The sequence below is a fragment of the Salarias fasciatus genome, chromosome 22, assembly GCF_902148845.1.
Source record: "Salarias fasciatus chromosome 22, fSalaFa1.1, whole genome shotgun sequence".
NCBI classification, from domain to species: Eukaryota; Metazoa; Chordata; class Actinopteri; order Blenniiformes; family Blenniidae; genus Salarias; species Salarias fasciatus.
In genome coordinates, this window is record NC_043765.1 from 17404348 (window position 1) to 17423652 (window position 19305).

At 43.2% G+C, this 19305-nt stretch overlaps 1 protein-coding gene across 2 annotated transcripts in view; it reads left to right on the forward strand.

The window, feature by feature from the left end:
* The window catches only part of csmd3b (CUB and Sushi multiple domains 3b), a 337669-nt gene that overhangs the window by 302313 nt on the left and 16051 nt on the right, over positions 1 to 19305 (forward strand). Inside the window, exons 53-64 of one of the 2 annotated variants that reach the window (XM_030120514.1) lie at positions 2726 to 2914; positions 3425 to 3610; positions 3925 to 4119; positions 4845 to 5018; positions 6849 to 7022; positions 11265 to 11438; positions 12261 to 12446; positions 12698 to 12871; positions 15388 to 15570; positions 15768 to 15944; positions 17624 to 17803; positions 19101 to 19274. In XM_030120514.1, coding sequence (XP_029976374.1) covers positions 2726 to 2914; positions 3425 to 3610; positions 3925 to 4119; positions 4845 to 5018; positions 6849 to 7022; positions 11265 to 11438; positions 12261 to 12446; positions 12698 to 12871; positions 15388 to 15570; positions 15768 to 15944; positions 17624 to 17803; positions 19101 to 19274 — 2166 coding nt within the window. Of the gene's footprint in view, positions 1 to 2725; positions 2915 to 3424; positions 3611 to 3924; positions 4120 to 4844; positions 5019 to 6848; positions 7023 to 11264; positions 11451 to 12260; positions 12447 to 12697; positions 12872 to 15387; positions 15571 to 15767; positions 15945 to 17623; positions 17804 to 19100; positions 19275 to 19305 lie in introns of both variants that reach the window. The other variant, XM_030120513.1, reaches the window with a different exon arrangement.

Below are 19305 nucleotides of genomic sequence, written 5' to 3' on the forward strand. Positions count from 1 at the left end.
GCATTTAGACAGTCTTGCACCTGGGCCTGCTGAGTATAAATGCTAGACTGTTGGGTAATGAGGCTTGAGTGTTGTTTTTCAAGGGCATTTTCACCAGTTTAAGGGGGGAGGAGACGATTCTACCTGGTACTTTTTATAATCTCATTTAGCCTCTACCTTGTAAGTCAGGAGGCTGCTTCTTTAACCTTTAAAACACCACCGCTCCGTATGATGAATTATACACTGAAAAATAACAGGAAAGCCTCCCGAGATACTCACTCTCCGTAACCTTCCTTGTAGCTGTGATTAATGTGAGCATCCGTGAGAGATGTTAAACGTATGTTGTGGGCGTACTAATACCGGGATTCGGCTCCACAGTTGTTTTTCACTTTATGGAACCAGTCTGGCGTGCGACGCCGCACTTCCTTCTGCGAGACAGCACAACATGCTGAGATTTTAATTATAAAGACAAAATGTAACTCATGTTGAAACTACGTAATTTCCTCATTATGAATTTTCCCAGCATAACAAGCTGTTTTTCACTCGGTTCCTCTCTCACTGTAATAAGCTGCAGCATGATTAAAATCAGCTGTTTAACGCCGTAAGTCTTAAAATCTCTATAGGGGGAAAGAACTTTGATTGGATCTGATGAGATATCGTCAGCTGGCTGTTTTTTTTTTTTGCCACGTTCAACTTTCGGCACTTGAAGAAATAAAGTGTGTCAGAGAGCATTAATTAGAAATCACTGTACAAAACTGTACAAAACTTCACTGGCATAAAGTATCTACTTGCAATCCAAGAAAAGGAAATGAAGACTCTTGAGCGGCGCTCGACTTTCTAAGTTCAAAAACACACCACACACATAGTGGGCCAGTAGCACACCACAGGGACATATAAAACAGCCTTATCACTAATAAATAAAGCCAGTTAAGAACTTAGTTTTGGGCTCTTGCCCAGTTTGGAGAGTTACGCAAAGGGCTTCCTGCCCAAGTCAACATCTTACTGAACCTCGGCCTGTTTTCTCCCTTATTATGCGACAACTGAGGAAATTGTTTTTGGAGATAATTTACGCTGTTTTTTTTTGCAACAATAGTCATTTGCTGCCATGTATGCAGAGACAAAGAGAAGCCCCACAATGTAAATAAAAGACACGGTGCTTCACTTGCTGCGTTTGAAGCCCGGCTCCCCTCCCGCATGCTAAAGGATTAACGATTCCTGCTATATGGATATTTCATAAAATCACATACAACCGTTGAGTTAGAGGTCAGTGTCTTCAGTGTCGTCTGACATTCGCCGTAACTCTTCACATTGATTGTACAGTGAAAAAAGCTTTGCCGGAGAGATTCTTTATTCCATTACGTGACGTCAATGTGGCCAGTCAGACGGATCCTAATTGAAGATAAAACATGTTTCATTTCAGATAACCCTGAGGGGGTGCACTTGTCCATATGACTGGTAGTTTATATTTTCACTCCTCTTTTAGTTCATTGATTCTCGGTGAACATCCAGGTGTGTTTACCACTAGTACTTTGAGTACATATATAAACTTTGTTATAGTTAGTAGATGACGAGTGATTCTCTGCCTTTCGTCCTGTTTGTTAGACCGTCCCTAAGATAAGCAGTGGATCTTTTTTTAACACCATTCAGTGAAGAGAAACACTCCCGACAAAACACAAAGCGTGGGCCTTCAGAACAAGCCAAGAGCAAGTTTCCTGGGTTTACTGGAGATTCGAGAAAGTGTCCTCTTATGATTTTGTATGTAACGTGCAAATCTAGTTTTAACAAGCTCGGAGCAGACGAAGCCTCGAGCCCCCTCTGTGATCTCTGCTGCCCCACCGAGGGGGTCCTGGACCCCACGTTGACAACCGCTGGGTTAGACAATAACCTTGAAGTTGGACTGCAGTCGTTGTTAGTGCTCGGAACAGTGTGTGCCTGAACGTACATCGAGCAAATAGAGAAATATGAGTTTTGCTTTTTTTTTTTTTCTTACAGTTTAAATCTATATTTTTGCACTTATGAATGTGGGATTTAAGACTGAAATGCTTCTTCTTCCAAGAGGGCAGAATTTACTGCTTTTTTTAATTAAAAATATGCTATTTTGATTAGTGTTTTTGTTTCTCCCTTGTTGTTTTACACTCATTGTTTTCTTTTCCCGAATTCTTTTTTTCACTTGCTTTGTCAGACATTTGTCATAGCACTTATTGCACTAACCTGGATTTTATTAAAAAAAGAGACTAATCAGTGTTAGTTCTCAAATGGTCTACAAAATAACTGCAAGCAATAGTGGCATGACGCAAATGAGCCGGAACACAAAGAAGTTGATTGTTGGTCAGAATTTGTACGTGCAGCTTATGTGGAAATGCTTCTGTCATTTGGAGCCAGTAGCTCACGCTGCGTCTCGTCAACTGGAGTACTGGAGGATTATTACAGTGAGAAATACTATTTTTGTGTGCGTGTGTGTTTTTGCCATTGCTGCTCCTCAGTGATGTCAGATTTTCAGAGTTTTCTCAGGTGTAATTTCCTGACTCTAAATTTGGAATATTCCCACTTACTCATGAAAGCACAATTAGGACTATTGTATTGGTGGTGTGGTTACAGAATAATATGATGCCGTCGCAAAATACAGAAAAAGTGCTGTTTGGTTTTAATGTCCACTGTATGGTTCCTGTTTTAGGGACATTGCGTCTCCTGGTGTGAGCCGTTTTCACATTTCTCGTTTTGCGCCTGTGTGTTTTTGCCGCTGCAGCGCTGTACTGCTCCACCCCGGACTCTCCGCTCCACGGCTCCATCTCCTCTCAGAGCGGCGGGCACATCAACAGCGTGGTGCGCTGGGCCTGCGACCGCGGCTACCGTCTCATCGGCAATGCTACGGCGACGTGCCGCCGCTCGGCGCTCGGCTACCACGCCTGGGACTCACCTGTACCCGCTTGTCAAGGTGCAAGGCGTTGCCTGTATACCAGCCATACTCATACAACTCATACATCAAAAAATCTGATGAGACAACAACGAGCTTCATGTTATTTGATCCTTTTCCAGTAACCAGAACTATTTTAGATTAGCCCTCATTTTGTGTTATTTTCAGAATAAACGAAAGAGTGTTCCAAGCATTTTGCCAATTTTATGTGACTGCTGCCATTATCTTACTTAGAGGCACAACTCATCACGAGTCAAGTGAAGGATGTTGAAACTGGTGTTTTTAAGCCAGGATGAAGCAAGATCTGAAGAACGTGTGTTTTGTTAGATCATCTGGCACCACAGATCAAGATCTCTCTTGATTGTACATTTGGAAAAGAGCTGTGTGCTGGTTAACAAAAAAATACAATACGTTCAGAGGCTTGGCATCTCTGCAAATACATACGTGGACACATCAAGCAAAACACGATCATGCATCAGATCTGTTGGCGTGCGGTCTTGCTGAACAGCGTATCTCCCCGTCCTCCTCCAGCTGTGTCGTGCGGAGCCCCCAAAGCGCCGGTAAACGGAGGCGTCTTAACAGCCGACTACTCGGTGGGAACGAGAGTCTCCTATTTCTGTAACGACGGGTACAGACTCTCCAGCAAAGAGCTGACGTCGGCCATCTGTCAGCCCGACGGGACGTGGAGCAACCACAACAAGATCCCACGATGCTCTGGTGAGTGGCGCCGAGATCAGTGGCTGAACCGCAACACTGGAGTGTCACTGTGTCGTCTGACTCAACAGACTCGCATTGCAAACATCAGAGAGCGTAACAGGCAGACTGTTGCATTTCAGAAGACATTTCAGTCAGATTAAAGCGCAACACTATACTGAAGGATGAATGAGCTTTTATTTTAATTTAGATTGTGTCATTATTCTGCATCAGTGCGGTACAGTGACTTGGCCCCAATCTGACACCCTTAGTTTTCCTTCTTTATATGCGCTGTATATATTCCAGACGTAAGCAGATGTCTCCATCTGTGTCTGTAGTGGTGGTCTGTCCCAGCATCGGATCGTTTTCCCTGGAACACGGCCGATGGAGGATCGTCAACGGCTCCCACTACGAGTACAGGACTCGCATCGTGTTCACCTGCGACCCAGGGTACTACAGACTCGGCCCCGCCCACATCGAGTGCTTACCCAACGGCGTGTGGAGCTGGAGGAACGAGAGGCCGCACTGCCAAGGTGGGTTATCCTCAGCGCTGTGCGGAGCCAACGGCCATCACCCTGCAGCCTCATCACCTCATTATATGACAAAAAGGATGATTTATGCAGAAGTATTACTCTATACATTTAATTATTCACTGAAATCAAAGGTGAAGCTTTATTTTGAGGGAACTCATCTCAGTGTTGGAGGATAAAAGTTTGAATAATTATCACCAGAAAGACGTCACACAGACATTCTGAAGCAGAAGAGCAGCTTCTCAATTCCTCCAACCAGCTGCTCTCCTTAGAGAAATATATAGAAAAATATTGAGCAGAACTGATGTCAACTAATGGCTCTGCCCTCTGCAGCAACTCTGGAGTTTTCATGTGGCCTCTGGGGAAAATTAATTGCCCACCCCTGATCTAAAACCTATGGTGAAGTAATGCCCATTAACTGTCTTCTGAAATCACCAGAAGATTTTTTTTTTCTTTTTTTCCCCCACTTATAGTTATTAATTGATTTTTGGAATTATTCTTGCTGTTTTGTGAAATCAGGTTTTATCTTCACCGGGCATTTCAGAATATTAAAAAAAAAAAAACAAGGAGCACAATATTGGCACTGGATTTTCAGATTAAAGTGCTTCCCAGCACTGTGAGCATTTGTCACTGAAACTAATGAGCTGGAACAGCTGTGTGAATTAACTTTGCACCAAACCAAGAGCACGGCAGCTTTTAAATTGCCTGCGTCCGACCGTGTGTCTCAGTTATCTCGTGCGGCGAGCTGCCGTCTCCGCCCAGCGGGAAGAAGATCGGCACCCAGACAACGTTCGGAGCGACGGCCATCTTCACCTGCGACGCCGGGTTCATGCTGGTGGGGTCGGCCGTCAGGGAGTGCCTGTCGTCCGGCCTCTGGAGCGGAACGGAAACACGGTGTTTAGGTATGTACATACAGAACTCCTGCCAAACTCAAGAACACAATTAACAGTTTCTACGCTGTCGTAGCAACTCGACTTCAAATTTAAGGTTTGGGATTGACGGAAAAACACACACACACACGCTGAAAACCGGCCTGTTAGAGGAGGAGTTGGACAGATGAGGTTTCTCAAGTCGGTCTAATGAGGGCAGGTTTCACAGGAGGGTATGTGCCCTGCGCCTCCTGTCCGTCTGAGCAGCTGCTGCCTCCCTGACCTCCACCACCTCGCCCAACAAGCCTCTCCCGTGCTCTCACGGAATTCATTCTGAATTTTTCTTTCCCGTATAAATAAACATCCTCACAGAGAGACAGTAGCTTTCTACTGTCACCGTGTCAGCCGGAGGTACCAGATGTTATGACACGGCGCTGTCACTTCTCCAGGGAGCCTCTGTAAAAACAGCGCTTCCCAGAATACTTCAGAGGCTGGAGGAGGATATGAAATACATTTTTTAAAAGAAGATTTCAATGAAAAGTTAACCTAAACTGATGAAAAGGTATAATTCTGTCAAAAGATTGTTAAATATAGGCCCGAAAACTGCCAAAAGCAGCATTTTCTTCCAATAGCTTTTCTTTATGTCCTTCAATACTAATTTCATTGTGCATGTTTTGTTCATTAATTTTGTTTTTCAGTTATTTGAATGTTATGACATATAAAACCTTTGACGGGCCGATCTTAGGATTTCACACATCTTCAAATCTTTGAAAACAAACTAAATATAGCTTTGAAGTGTATTTTTCTTCACAATCATTCACGAAGTTCTGAACTGGCTCCATCTTTTCACCACAAAGCTGTCTGCAACATAATCGAAACTTTAAAATAGTGGTTTTTGGTGACCCAAAAAACATGTCAAATACAGTGCGAAACGACAAAGCAAACCTTCTTTTTCCTTTTTAAATTGTGAGCCTTTGCTGGCACCTGAGATCTAGTTCTTTTTTTTTTTATTGTTCACTCTGAAAAAATAAAATCAGAACTCAATCTAAAACCTGCCAGACCAGAAAACTCACGTTGCCTTTTTTTGGGACAAGAATCAAACGAATCCCCGTGAATGAATCTGATCAGGAAGTCCGCAGCTCCTGAACCCCATTCGTTAAACTCTCACCAAGCGCTGATTTCTTAAAAGCGCAGGTGTGCTTTCAGTCGTCGTGTCTTCATTCGAGAGGTGAAAAAATGTCGGGAGAAGTGGATGGAGCACGGACGTGAAAGAATGTTTTCATGTCTGCTGACCACCTGAGCCTTCATCACGAGTGAGCGCTGATCCAATTTGTGGCAGAAAACTCACTTTGATGTTTCCCGATGTGCGTTTGCTCTCAATCACGAGTGTGAAACACAGTAATAACACTGAGAAAGCGGTGAGATTTCAGCGGATGTCCTTGCAACAAACCAAACAAGGTTGATGTTGTATCGTGACCAGTAGTGTTATTAATGCTCTATTAATTCTAAATTATTGATTTGATCTAATTGGCTCAAAACGGCTGCGAGGTTGAGTCTGGGTGAAGGGAGGAAGTGTGTGAGTTCTTCCCTTCACACACACACCTCCACATCTGCCAGTTTTGGATCACCAATTATCCTCCGCAAGTTTTTGAACTGAATAAAATAGAGTCTGAACCTGCAAACTGTACAGAAAATTCGAACTGGGGGCCGTCTCACACTCGCTGTGCAGCCCATGATAACACTGATCCACCTTGAAACCAAGCAAACATGTCACTGAATGGAAAATATAAAGAAATATGACGAACGCAAAGTTGATTTGTGACGTTTGAATGCCTGATTTCAGTTTCTGTGTCTGGCTTTCAGCGGGTCACTGTGGGATCCCAGAGGGCATCGTGAACGGCCAGGTGATCGGGGAAAACTACGGCTACCGCGACACGGTGGTGTACCAGTGTCTGCCCGGCTACCGGCTGATTGGATCGTCGGTTCGAATCTGCCTCCAAGACAACCAGTGGTCTGGACAGCTGCCCATTTGTATATGTAAGCAAAGAACAAAAAACAAAATGCATGATTGTTTTGTAATTACTGAACATCACCAGCGATGCTGTGAGAGACTCGGTCGTTTGCTACCGCAGATGTCAAACAGACAAATTGGAGTCAAGTGGAGGCGATTCGGGAGTAAGGTTTGATAAAGACCTCAGCATTTCATCCTTGAAGTTGAGGAATCAATATCGTGCATCTTACAAATCACTTCGGAGGCATGGCAATGAGAGAGTTTTCATTTTTGACAAACTAAGATTCACTGCAGCGTGCAGCATTTCCCAGGTGTTCTTATAGAATAAACATGGAGCGGCGGAAAGCCAGGTCAACACAAGCAAGGGGTTTTTCTAGCTGTGGAGTAAGTTTGATTCTTGCAGCACCAAAACTACACGGCTTTATCAAGCAGAATGCAATGAAATCCGTTATTTGAGGTTTAACAGGGTTTTTATTGATGGAGAAGTTTGAATTGAAGTCGAGCCGCTTTGTAAATAGAATAAAAACATATTGGGTAGCAATGAAGAAACCGTAATCTAAAGCTGGACAAGGGAGATTCAGTCGATGGAGAATAACAAAGTCAGCGGTGTAGTATTGGAAATGATGGGATGTTGTACAGTTTTTCTGAAGAAAAAGCAGCCACAGTCATGTTGCTGTTGTTGTGTGATGACAAAAGAAACACTTCATCATAAATCTACCAGAAGCAATTTTTTGGGGAAGTTTGTGCTGTTCAGTGGATGTATTTCTTTATTCGATATGAAATGTTTTCTGCAAAGTGCACTTATAGCTGTAAAAAGTAAAAAAGAAAAACCACAATGATAAGTTTTCAATGACTTTTATAACCCAAGGTAATGATCAAGGCTGTGGTCATTGTTAATATACACATTAAATGTAGAACATTTTACCAAACAGTCTCAACTACTGTGAGTTTTATCTGTTTAAAAGAAGAAAAAACTCAGAACGACTCAACAGCTTCTCTCTTGTATGAGGATGAACAATTGGATGATTTTACTTTCAGATTTATCCATTTTATCTATTCAGAAACAGCTATTTCATCAAATCTCTCTGGTTTAAGGCAGCCCGCACTGGCTAAAGAGCGGCCATTATTTTGCTACATAAGAAGAAATATGTCGTGTTTGTTGTGATCATCTGTGCTGTTAATGTTTTTTATGAAAAAACATCTCCCTGGGGGGAAAAGTCTTAAGATTTTTTTTTTTTTTTTCTCACCAATCTATAAAAGACTTGATTTTGATGTTAATGTTGCGTTTGTGCAGTGGTCAGCTGGAATATCTCTTCATGCTCGATGTAATGAGCCTGTGATTATTCTACATACTGAAATCAAGACACTCCTAAATGTATTCACATTCCATCCATGCAGCACATCCAGAAGACAACATGGATATATTTGGTAACTAAACAGAAAAAAAAAAAAAACTTGGTAAGACTTTGAGTTCTTTTGGTGTGAGTGTTAGCATAAATCTAAAAATACTCCTGAATATTCATGAGCAGAAGTGGTGCGAGATCTAAGGCACGGTACGAGCACAGCACCGGATCCTGTACCGAGGGGGTTTCTAACCCACTCCAGTTCCACTCAAGGATTGCAAAGTCCAAATTAAAAAGAAAAGGAAATAACTAATGATTTTAAAAAAAAGCATTTCTTACAATGGCTGACATGTGATTTGTGTTTGAAAAATGCGCCCATGCAGAGCTATTCACTCAAAGTCCCCAGGATCTGTAGATTCACACCAGCAGACTTATAAATAAAGGGCCAGAGGGCCAAAACTGCCAGTTCGGTGTGAATGAGATAAACAGCTGTGCTTGAGGATAAAACAGAAGGCTCCGACATGTCCAGGCTACTGTGAAAATCTTCTAAAATTGGTCACTGGCTGTGAGCGTCTTGAATGTTTCTAGGCAGCGCACAGGCAGAGTTGAGGTGGAGATGATGAAGCCAATTACTGGCCTCTTTTCCCAGAAGAGACAGCCCATTTGTTCACTAAATTGGGACTATGTTCAAAAGACAGAAGTGTTGTTGTAGTGTTTGCATTTGTAGGGAGACAGAGATTTTTTTTTTTTTTGGTTTTGATTAAAACAAAGATGAATGCTCAGTGCGGGGAGTTTATAGGCAGCTTTTGTATATCTGTGTGTTTGTGCGTGTGTGTGTGTGTGTGTGTGTGTGTGTGTGTATCAGTCGGCATATCTGGGAGTCTTTCTGTGCCATGCCGCTCTTATTGGGGTTATTCATGCAGGAGTTATTGAGGGAAATCATTTTACAGCCAAATTATACTGTAATTATGGAGATGAGAGCCTCTTGTTTGGAGACACAAACACAGAATGGTGATGAGTCTGGGTTGAAATGCATGTGTGAACATGCGCATGCATGCAAAGTTGTGAGCGAAGCTCCAGGCCATGCTGACGGTGTCAGATTAATTTAAGTCTCGGATACCGAAACTAACTTGGGATTCCTGCCGATCACACTGTTTGTCTCCTGCTTCCTGTCTTCCCTGATCCTCATCATATCCCATATAGAACATGTCTGAAAACCTCCTTGAGGTCTTCTTTTGAGAAGAAATCATGATTAAAGAAATAATTCAAGGGTAGCGCCACTTTTCCATCAGCTTTTTGTACGGCTTGTTCTGTTGCTGTTCTTTCTTTCCAGCTCTACTTTACTGACGCTATGCTCTCCTCTCCTTTACCTCTCCTGTCAGGCCTGATTAATTCATCCCTTTATAATGTGCTCATTGAGATATTTGAAATGGAAATGGGAAGTTTTCACCCCAGGGTGTCACCGAAGGGTATTTTAAGAATTTCACTCTTTTGTCTTTCTATATTCAGAAAACACAAAGGCGATCACATATCATTTACACTGAATGGAATCGACTGGGTCTTAAATTGTATTGTTGCCGCATGAATTTCCACAAGCTATAAAGATCTTACAGAACCACCAGAAAGATCCCAGCATTAGCAACACTAATAAATCATTGACACTAAAACAGCCTTAAACATATTGATAGTTTGAAAGAGACTATAAAGTATGAGCACATGCCGGGCGACGTGTTCAAAGTTGGAGGAGCAGATGAACCCGGGCCCTGCTCGCTGAGGGGAGGTAACAGGATGAATAATTACGATGCACAATGGTAAGCAAAGGACGCTCAGTGCCATCACAGAGGATGGCGAGACCCAATATTTCCAAAATAATGACCCTAAATTGGGAGAGCAGCTATGTCATCTCAGTGATCTGACTCTCGTATGAATATTTATGAATAGTTGAAGGAAAGGCTGAGAAATTTGGCCCAGATTGTGCTTGTTGTGCTTTTCTTGCCAACACAGTTTCAGACTTTTTTCTTTTTTTTTTTTTTAAGATGCTTGTACATGATTGGATTTTTAGAATTTAATAAAATGAAGAGACGAGTGGTTATTAAAATAATTCACTAAAAAGACATGAATCCAATTCACACCAGTAATATTCTGCAGTTCATCTAAAGCGGCACGCAAGACAAGAGAAGACCAAAACCATGGTTTAAAGACTACAGTGATTAGACATCATGTCTTCCAGGCATAGAAGACAGACTGGTGGATGCCTCTGTAATATATTTGAATTCTTCCTATATCTAAACATTCACTTGTAGTAGTGTTGCTAAGTGGTTTTGACAAGACGCCACTAACAATCTTTAATTTCAGTCGCTATCTCAAGAACAAAAGACACCATGAAAATGACAACAATCACTGCTGCACGCAACATGAATTAATGCATGGCTTTAATCAGTCTTTTTTTTTTTTTTTTTTTTTTTTTTTTGTCTCAGAATATCAAAGTACAAATACATTTGTGCCCGGCTCTATTCTGATTCAGCAGATTTGCTTAAGCTCCAATTTCACAGGGCTGCATAAAAATTAGATTTTCCAAAATATGAATACAAAATTTTGACAGTTTTCCCTCATAAGAGTCACGAGGCCTCACGAAAGACGAGGCTTCGGCTTTGGAAATGCTCGAAAAAATGCGCACAATTTTCCAGGGCAAAATCGTCTGGTAGGCATCGCGGACGTGTCGCAAACGACTGGGAAATAATTCATGAGGTCTTAAAGAGTCAGCAGGGACGTGAGAAGGTGAATGGCGAACATTAATTATCATCGAACGGGCTGGTTGTTGAAGATGTGACGGATTTCAAAAGTTCATCTTGGGGACTTGCTGTCGCAGAATGCAGGTATTTTATAATTTATAGCTGCTTCACCATGATTCTCTCCTTCCTTCAGCGATCAGCTGCGGCCATCCAGGAAGTCCCATATACGGCCGCACGGTGGGAAACGGCTTCAACCTGAACGACGTGGTCAGCTTCGTGTGCAACCGGGGTTATGAAATGGAGGGGCCCGCACGCGCTCAGTGCCAGGCCAACCGCCAGTGGAGCCACCCGCCCCCGACGTGTAAAGGTGGGGAGAAAAGTTAAGTGTATTCACCCCTAACCTTATTTCTCCCTGACTTTTGATCCCACCTCACGCCTATCTTTATTTACCTTCCCCCCGAAGCTGCATTCCTCCTTTAGCTCCGCCACTTTCATCCAGCCCCCGATTCTACCTCTAACTTTGTTCAAGTGAAAAAAACAAAAAAAACCAAACCTCTGCCATTAAAACTTCAGAAGCTGAAAAGTTTAATTGCTTGTTTATGATGCGTTTGTTTGATGAAGTTTGGAGGTAGATTTAATACTCCGCATCCCTCTAACCCTCTCCTGGCTCCAGCCTCAAGAACAGAAAATTATTTTTCAGCGAGACACAAATCTCAAACTCCGATTGTTCAAACAACAATCAGACAGCAGTGCGTGAGCTTCTCGGGGTTTGTACACCAGCTACCGGCGCTCAGCCAGTTCGCAGGATGAAATGCCAGAGAATTGATTAGAATTAAAAATGGAGCATAATAATGATAATGAGCCACAACACCGCTTGAGTGCTGGATCCAGACAAATCCTGCTTCACCTGATCATCACTTGCCATTTTCTGCATTTACCCTTTTAAACCGCAGCTCAGATCGCCTCTTCTTTATCCTCCGTGTCCTTCTTATCAGGCCCAGTGCGGTTCTGCAGAACTACACCAGAGAGAAAAAAAAAAAAAAAGGAGAGGGGGAAGAGAATTAACCCTCTCTGGTTCATGCCAAATAACACATGCTTTGCTATCTCTCCTTCCCATATGTGTGTGTGTGTGTGTGTGTGTGTGTGTGTGTGTGTGTGTGTCCGTCTGTGTGTGTGTCTCTGTGTATAGTGGTCAATTGCTCCGATCCAGGCATCCCAGCCAACTCCATCCGGCAGAGTAAAATCGAGCACGGCAACTTCACCTTTGGCACGGTGGTTTTCTATGATTGTAACCCTGGTTATTACCTGTTTGGATCGCCCGTCCTGAGCTGTCAGCCGACCGGACAGTGGGACAAACCTCTTCCCGAGTGTATCGGTTCGTATCTTCCTCCCTTTGATTTTTACCCTCACAGTCTTCCACAAGATATTTTTGTACAGATCTTTTTTTTTCATCCTCCCCTCATGCGATATTTAATGTCTCTGCCGTGGTTCTGCTTTCCAGACCTTATCCTCATATATTTTTGTTTCTGACAGCAGCCACTGCAACAAATCTCCCAAAGCTGTCCGTCTTTCCTCATTTCTCTCCTCTCTCCCTCTCTCCCTCTCTCTCTCTCTCTGGATCTCCAGTCGTGGACTGTGGTCATCCCGGCTCTCCTCCTAACGGTGTGCTGAGCGGAGATAAGTTTACATTCGGTTCAACGGTTCGATACTCCTGTCTGGGTGGAAGACAGCTGAAAGGGGAATCATCCCGGACTTGTCAGCTCAATGGGATGTGGAGTGCCCCCATGCCCTTCTGCTCTGGTAACCATTTTAACCTCTATTGAATATATAGACTCTAATGTCCTCGGTATCAGAAGGCGAGATGGATGGATAGTTGGTCGCAGATGAAAGGCGAGACGTCTCAAACATGCCGACTCGCTGGAGTGTGCAGCACTTCATGCCTGTACATCCTGCAGGCACGGCGTTTTCATCTTTTTTTTTTTTTTTTTTTTTTTTTTTTTCTTTCCCAAAGTCAGAGGGATAATAAGAGGGGTGGGTTGAACGTATAGAGGGGAGGGCCGGCGCATGAGGAGGGAATATATCAGTGTCTGTCTGTTAAAAGGGCTCTGGAGCAGAACCTGCCCCTGCACTCACATTCACCTTCGTCCCTGACTTTTAACCACGTGCATTTCTGGTCCAGTAATCCCATTTCCGCTGTTTGGGATCTTTTAAAAAAAAAAAAAAAAAATTTAGTTCTTTAAACAAATACAGTAGGCTCTTCAGAATCTTAATTCCTTGCTATATTTTCAGTATGTGATGAAGTGATCGGTAATATGACTGCACCGAGTCGACGCGCCACAGTAATAGTTCTGTGAAGCGCTTCCCCACCAGCATATTCCTTCCCTGCAGGATTCCTCGCGTATGTACACCTCTCCGCTTATTGAGCTGGGTTTTCTCTGCAGACAGGAAGCCGCCGCACCTTCCATCACATATAAACAAACTATCTGAGTTATACGGTTCTCAGTCGGCTGGCTGGGGGCACGATTATTGCTCTCCAGACTGAGGGGCTCCCAGCTGCCGCTTATATAACCGATAGTTTAAAACGCATTCCAGATGAGTTAACTAAGAATACATTGTTGTTTACAGGGACTGCCTGCGGGGGGGCGGCTGATGCAGGGTGAGGAAGGGTAATAGTTTAAGACGAAGTGATTCATAGTTTTTTACCTGGCAGGTCCGCACCGCGGCTCCGCGGAGATAAGAGCTCAGCCCGTTGATAGTAGCGCTTCCTCCGTGAGTCAGCGCCATGATGGCTGAGAGGTGATCTAACGTTGTTTATGATAATTCAGAGGTTGAGAGAAAATAAAGAACACAAGAAATATAGACGCCACAATTGTCCCTGTGTTATTTTATTGGGGTTTCAGTTGTTGACTCAAATCAAAAAAGTCATGTTGAGATCTGATAGTAATTGTGTCACCATAAATAAAAACATGTATTAGATGACCATACAATTTGAATTTAAATTCACTAATCCCGTGTTAATTCCCTGATTCTTGCCGTCATTTTAACTCGTGAAATGTACTAATTTCTGCTTAAACTTGTAACAGTTGAATTTCAAGAAATTTATTAGCATTTTAGAATTGATGGCTTAGAATAAGATGAGAGGCTTTACACCGAACATTGTTACCCTGAAGATGAATAAAACACCAATACGAGATTCCCTTAAACCTTCAATCAGCACGCAGTACTGTTCTGTTTGTTTGATAAATGCAGAAAAAATGCCTCAGCTTCTGTTCACAATTAAGAAATGGAGCTAAAGATAAATTGATGGCTAAATTCGATTGATCTTCCTCTGTGTGTGTGTGTGTGTGTGTGTGTGTGTGTGTGTGCATGCACGTACGTACATGCATATTTGTGTTCCCAGTATTCAGAAAGTAAGAATCACTCATCCAGCCACAGACTATTTCCTCACATGTCTGATTTCTTGAAGACAAATAACGATGACTCAGTGCTGAAAAGTATTATTTATTTACATCTGAGGAGCACAGTTTGAGATCCTGAGGCGTAACAAAAAGATGTTATGTCATTATGTGTTGTGTCTTTGCTATGTGTAAGCTCAATTTAGCAGCGAGCCCCGAGATATTTGCGGTATAGTACAAACAGCCACTGTGAAATTAGGTTATTTGTCAAAAGTATGAGGAAAACCGCAATAACATTTCAGACGTTTTTAACAAAAAAAAGTAGCCGTTTATCGTCTCACAAAGTATTATTGTACACCTCAGATTAAGGATCGGCATTGGAAATGAATACTGTTAAAATTTAATTTCGCTCGCCACAATGAAGAGAACTTAATTGGGTGGCAACATAAATCATATGCACACATAACCCAGAGCAGATTTCAGACCGCGGACGGAGCCGACTGGACATGTCTGACATTAGTCGAGGCGGCTTTTGTGAGGCAGTGTGTCTTCTAATGTGTGAGAGTGTGTGTGTGTGTGTGTGTGTGTGTGTGTGTGTGTGTGTGTGTGTGTGTGTGTGTGTGTGTGTGTGTGTGTGTGTGTGTGTGTGTGTGTATGTGTTCCCAGGAGTGTGCTCTGTCTGTCACATGCTATTTGCTGACTGGGCTGCTGTACAAGGGCAGAGTGAGGATTATGGTCACACACACTGAAATATACGCCGCTTATCGTTAACATATGTATGCAGTCCACTGCTATTTCTAAGAAGACTATTACACTTCATATGTGTAACAATGATGAATTTTCAAAGTTGTTTTTGGAATTTATTGGAAATCCTGACTGATCTCTGAGTCTGGCTCCTCGTCTCGCTCCCTCTCTCTGTAGGTGACACCACGGGCTCTTGCGGCGATCCCGGCATCCCCTCCCACGGTTCACGGGAACAAACCGATTTCAAGATTCGTTCCAAGGTCTTCTTCACCTGCTCCGAGGGCTACGAGCTGATCGGCTCCTCAGAGAGGATGTGCTTCCCCAACGGGACTTGGTCCGGCACGCAGCCCTTCTGTAAACGTAGGATGATATTTGCGCTTGATCCGGGCCCATCTTTACCCAGCAGCACCTTGACACTGATTCAGTTACGGAGCCACCCATGGCTCCTTAAATAGCCGCTGTCACAGAGACGAAACTCTTTGGGATCCACAAGGCTTCTCCTCTCTCTCTCTCTCTTTCTCTCTGTCTCTCTCTCTCTCTCTCTCTCATCTCTCCAGCTGTGCAGTGTGGTAACCCCGGCACCCCCAGCAACGGCAGAGTGTTTCGTTTGGACGGGACGACATTTTCGCACTCTGTCATCTACTCCTGCATGGATGGATATCTGCTCACCGGCGCCACCACCAGGCTGTGTCAGGCCAACGGGACCTGGTCCGGAGCACAGCCCAACTGCACCAGTAGGCTACTCCCTGTGACTTTATTATGGATTCATCTTAGATATCTGAGCACTGTTACGTAAGAAAATGTGCTTTTTTTTCCTGCCGTACAGTTTCGTTGCATCTCTGTTAAGTTGATCTTGAACTTCTAAAGTGCAGCGGTGCACTGAACCCTCGCTCGGCATCGACATCAGCCTAGAAATATCACCAACTTTCTGATGCGAGGTTATAACTTTTCCAGTCCACCTTTGTGTGACACTGTAATTCGCCCACTTTGTAATTATTCTTCGCCTGGCTAATGAAATGAACCTGAAATCTTTATGCTTCTGCTGCAAACTTTATAGAGCGGCATCAATAACCTTGATGGTTGTTTGCTTTCGTTAATTTGCTTTTTTTGAACTCTGGAATGAAATTGCACAAGAAGAAATAACCATAAAGTATAATATTCTCTAAAATAAGATAAGAAAACTTGAACAAGTGTTAATCAGTGCTGCGCAGTTGACTGGAATGTCAAAATAAACGCAGCACCAAAGGCTGCGGTCACACCGCAGCTGTTTTTGCGTGGTTGTTGTTCATATTATGATTTGAACGTGGCTGCCATTAGAATACCCTTAAAGTGATCTGCACACGCACAGTGCTGTGTTCACAGATGGAATAATAGCTGCTCAGTGTGTCTATTTTTTTTAAGTTGTTGTGCGATAGTTGGCAGAAAAAGTGAGCAAACATTTTGCCGCGTCGTTCGTTCTTCACATGTAATCCTGCAGTTTGAATGCAAGCTTAATAACTAACTAAAATCCCCGAACGCCTCTGTATATTAATGCATTGTGTCTACAGGTGAACTTCACTTATAAGCAAGGTTCTACATGAAGAGTTTTATGACTTTTCTGTTCAACTATATCCGTAACGCCCTGTGCAGAGAAATGAGTGAGAAAATCCAACAGGAGCGGACAAAGAAGCAAAAATGCTGAGAAATCCAAATTCTTTAAGATTGGCTCCTAGAGGGGGGAAAAAGTTTAGAAGAATACCTGACCTAAAGGAAATGGCTTTTACAGTAGATTACACGACATCTATTAACAGGCATGACAGTATCTGGTGTGGCTTTAAACGCATTTAAACTGCCTATTAGACTATGAAGGACAGTGCCTTAAAAAGTACAGTCCGGGGAATCCTAATACTGCTTAAAGGAGTCCCAGGACAGCCTCGGCCATTTTTTAATATCACTGTTGGTTCATAAAAATGTGAAGTCATCCCAGCGGCTATTCAGGGATTGACTCTCTGCCGCCGTTAATACAGGTGGAAATCAGCACCGCCAGCCTCGCTTCAGTCGCAACTATTTTCAAGCCGGGATTCTTAAAAAATAAAAATGATCCTTCGTTTTGAAGCTGAATCTTGAACTTTGCCATCCTGCTAAGTACTTATCAATAGGTCCTTCAACATGTGCCTGTGCTTAAAAGGAAAGCAAACATAAAGCAGCAGATAGATTTGACTGACAAGAGAAGTAATTCTTTACCTCTGTCACCTTCAGCCCCCCCTCGCCGCCGCCTCTATAACATTTGAATTACCTGTACAAAAGAACATAGATAAAGGAGTAATGTGCAAATTAAAGTTCCTATTATCCGGGTGACACAACACGACCTGTACAGTAATCTTCGTCTTGCTCCCATTAGATTGACTCTGACCCCTCTTGTTCACCTGCACAGTGATAAACTGCGGGGACCCGGGCGTGCCGGCCAACGGCCTCCGCTACGGCGAAGACTTCACCATCAGCCAGAACATTTCCTTCCAGTGCCAGCCCGGATACAGGATGGAGGAGGACGGCTCGCCCGTGAGGATGTGCACCCAGAACGGGACATGGAGCGGCAACATGCCCGTCTGCACAGGTGAGCGGCAAAAGCAACGCCGACTTTTGAAAAACAGAGAAAAGAAGGCAACAGGGGAGACGTATGCGGAGCAGCGGCGGTTCTCGGTGATGCATCCCCTTTGAAATGTTTCAAATAAGCCCTCAGCGGCGCAAAACATCTCATGCAGAGAGATACTGAAAGGGGAAACAGACTGCCGTGCCATCAGTGTCTGATTTATTTAACAACAGCCTTGTAACTTAAAAACTGTTTAAAATCCGTCACCAAATACGCAGCAGAACATTTTACTGTCATTATTAAATAAAGCTGTCTGCTATTAAGTTCTTTAGATGTCATTTTCGTTACATTGAGCCGAGTCTTTTTGACAAGATTCTTTTAAAAGTTTGTTTGTCTCAGTTTCCTTTGGCGAGTTTTACTTGAGAGAAGTTAACAAAAGAAAAAGCTTGGATATAAAATAAGGCTAATGAAACCTCGACTGTCTCTGTGTTTATGTGAGTCATTTCTAGAAGAAATCAACCTGCAAAGTTGGAACAAAAGGAGTTTAAAAAGAGTTTTATTATATAAACAATTTTAGAACTGAATGCAACATGACTGTATTGAAGAGACATTGATAAAAGAATAAATCTAACAGACATGGCAGAGGGAAATGGTGTATGTTACACTCCACGCACCTGACTTTTACTTTTGAAGTGAAACCTTTGAGCTCACATGTATCTGATGTTGTTGTTCACAACAAGTTATCTTAATATGAGATCTTCAAGTAGGTTCCCTTTAAACCAAAAGTCTTCTAATGATGTGTCGTGTTGATCGAGGAGTGGATTTGGAGCACATCTTTCACTCCTGAAAAGGTGGCTGCTCTTTTCTATGCATCTTCTAAAGTTTGACACGTGTCATACTGTTTGCAGCTTTGATCACTTTGAGATGAAAATATGTTTTCCCCCACCTAAAGAACAACGATTCAGAGTGGAGGGATGTTTAGAAGGGATGGGTTAGACCCTTCCCTGTCATCCTGGTATCAATAGAGTGAGCTTTAAATGCTGCTTAAATAATCACAGCGACTGGCTCACTTTGTATTCAGTGTTTCTGGAAGGTAAATGAATGAAATGCAAGCAAATCTAATAAAATCAGTCACATAAAACAATGTCAGCAGTCGTTTAATGTGCCGTTATCCAAATGAATTGAAAGGTTAAATCTGAATAAGATCTGGATGTGATTGAAAGCCGGGTCAAGGCAATGAAAAGTAACACTGGCTTAAAGTCAGCAACTCATTTTACAATCAGGAGATTTTTTTCTAAACCCGCCTCTCCGTGTGTCTCAGCGGTGACCTGCTCAGCGCCCCCTGCCATCAGCAACGGGGTACTGCAAGGCAGCGACTTCGAATGGGGCAGCAGCGTGAGCTACAGCTGTTCGCCCGGATACGAGCTCTCGTTCCCGGCCGTCCTGACCTGCGTTTCCAACGGCACCTGGAGCGGCATGCTGCCGCAGTGTCTGCGTGAGTGTCGGCCCCGTCGCACATCAGCGTT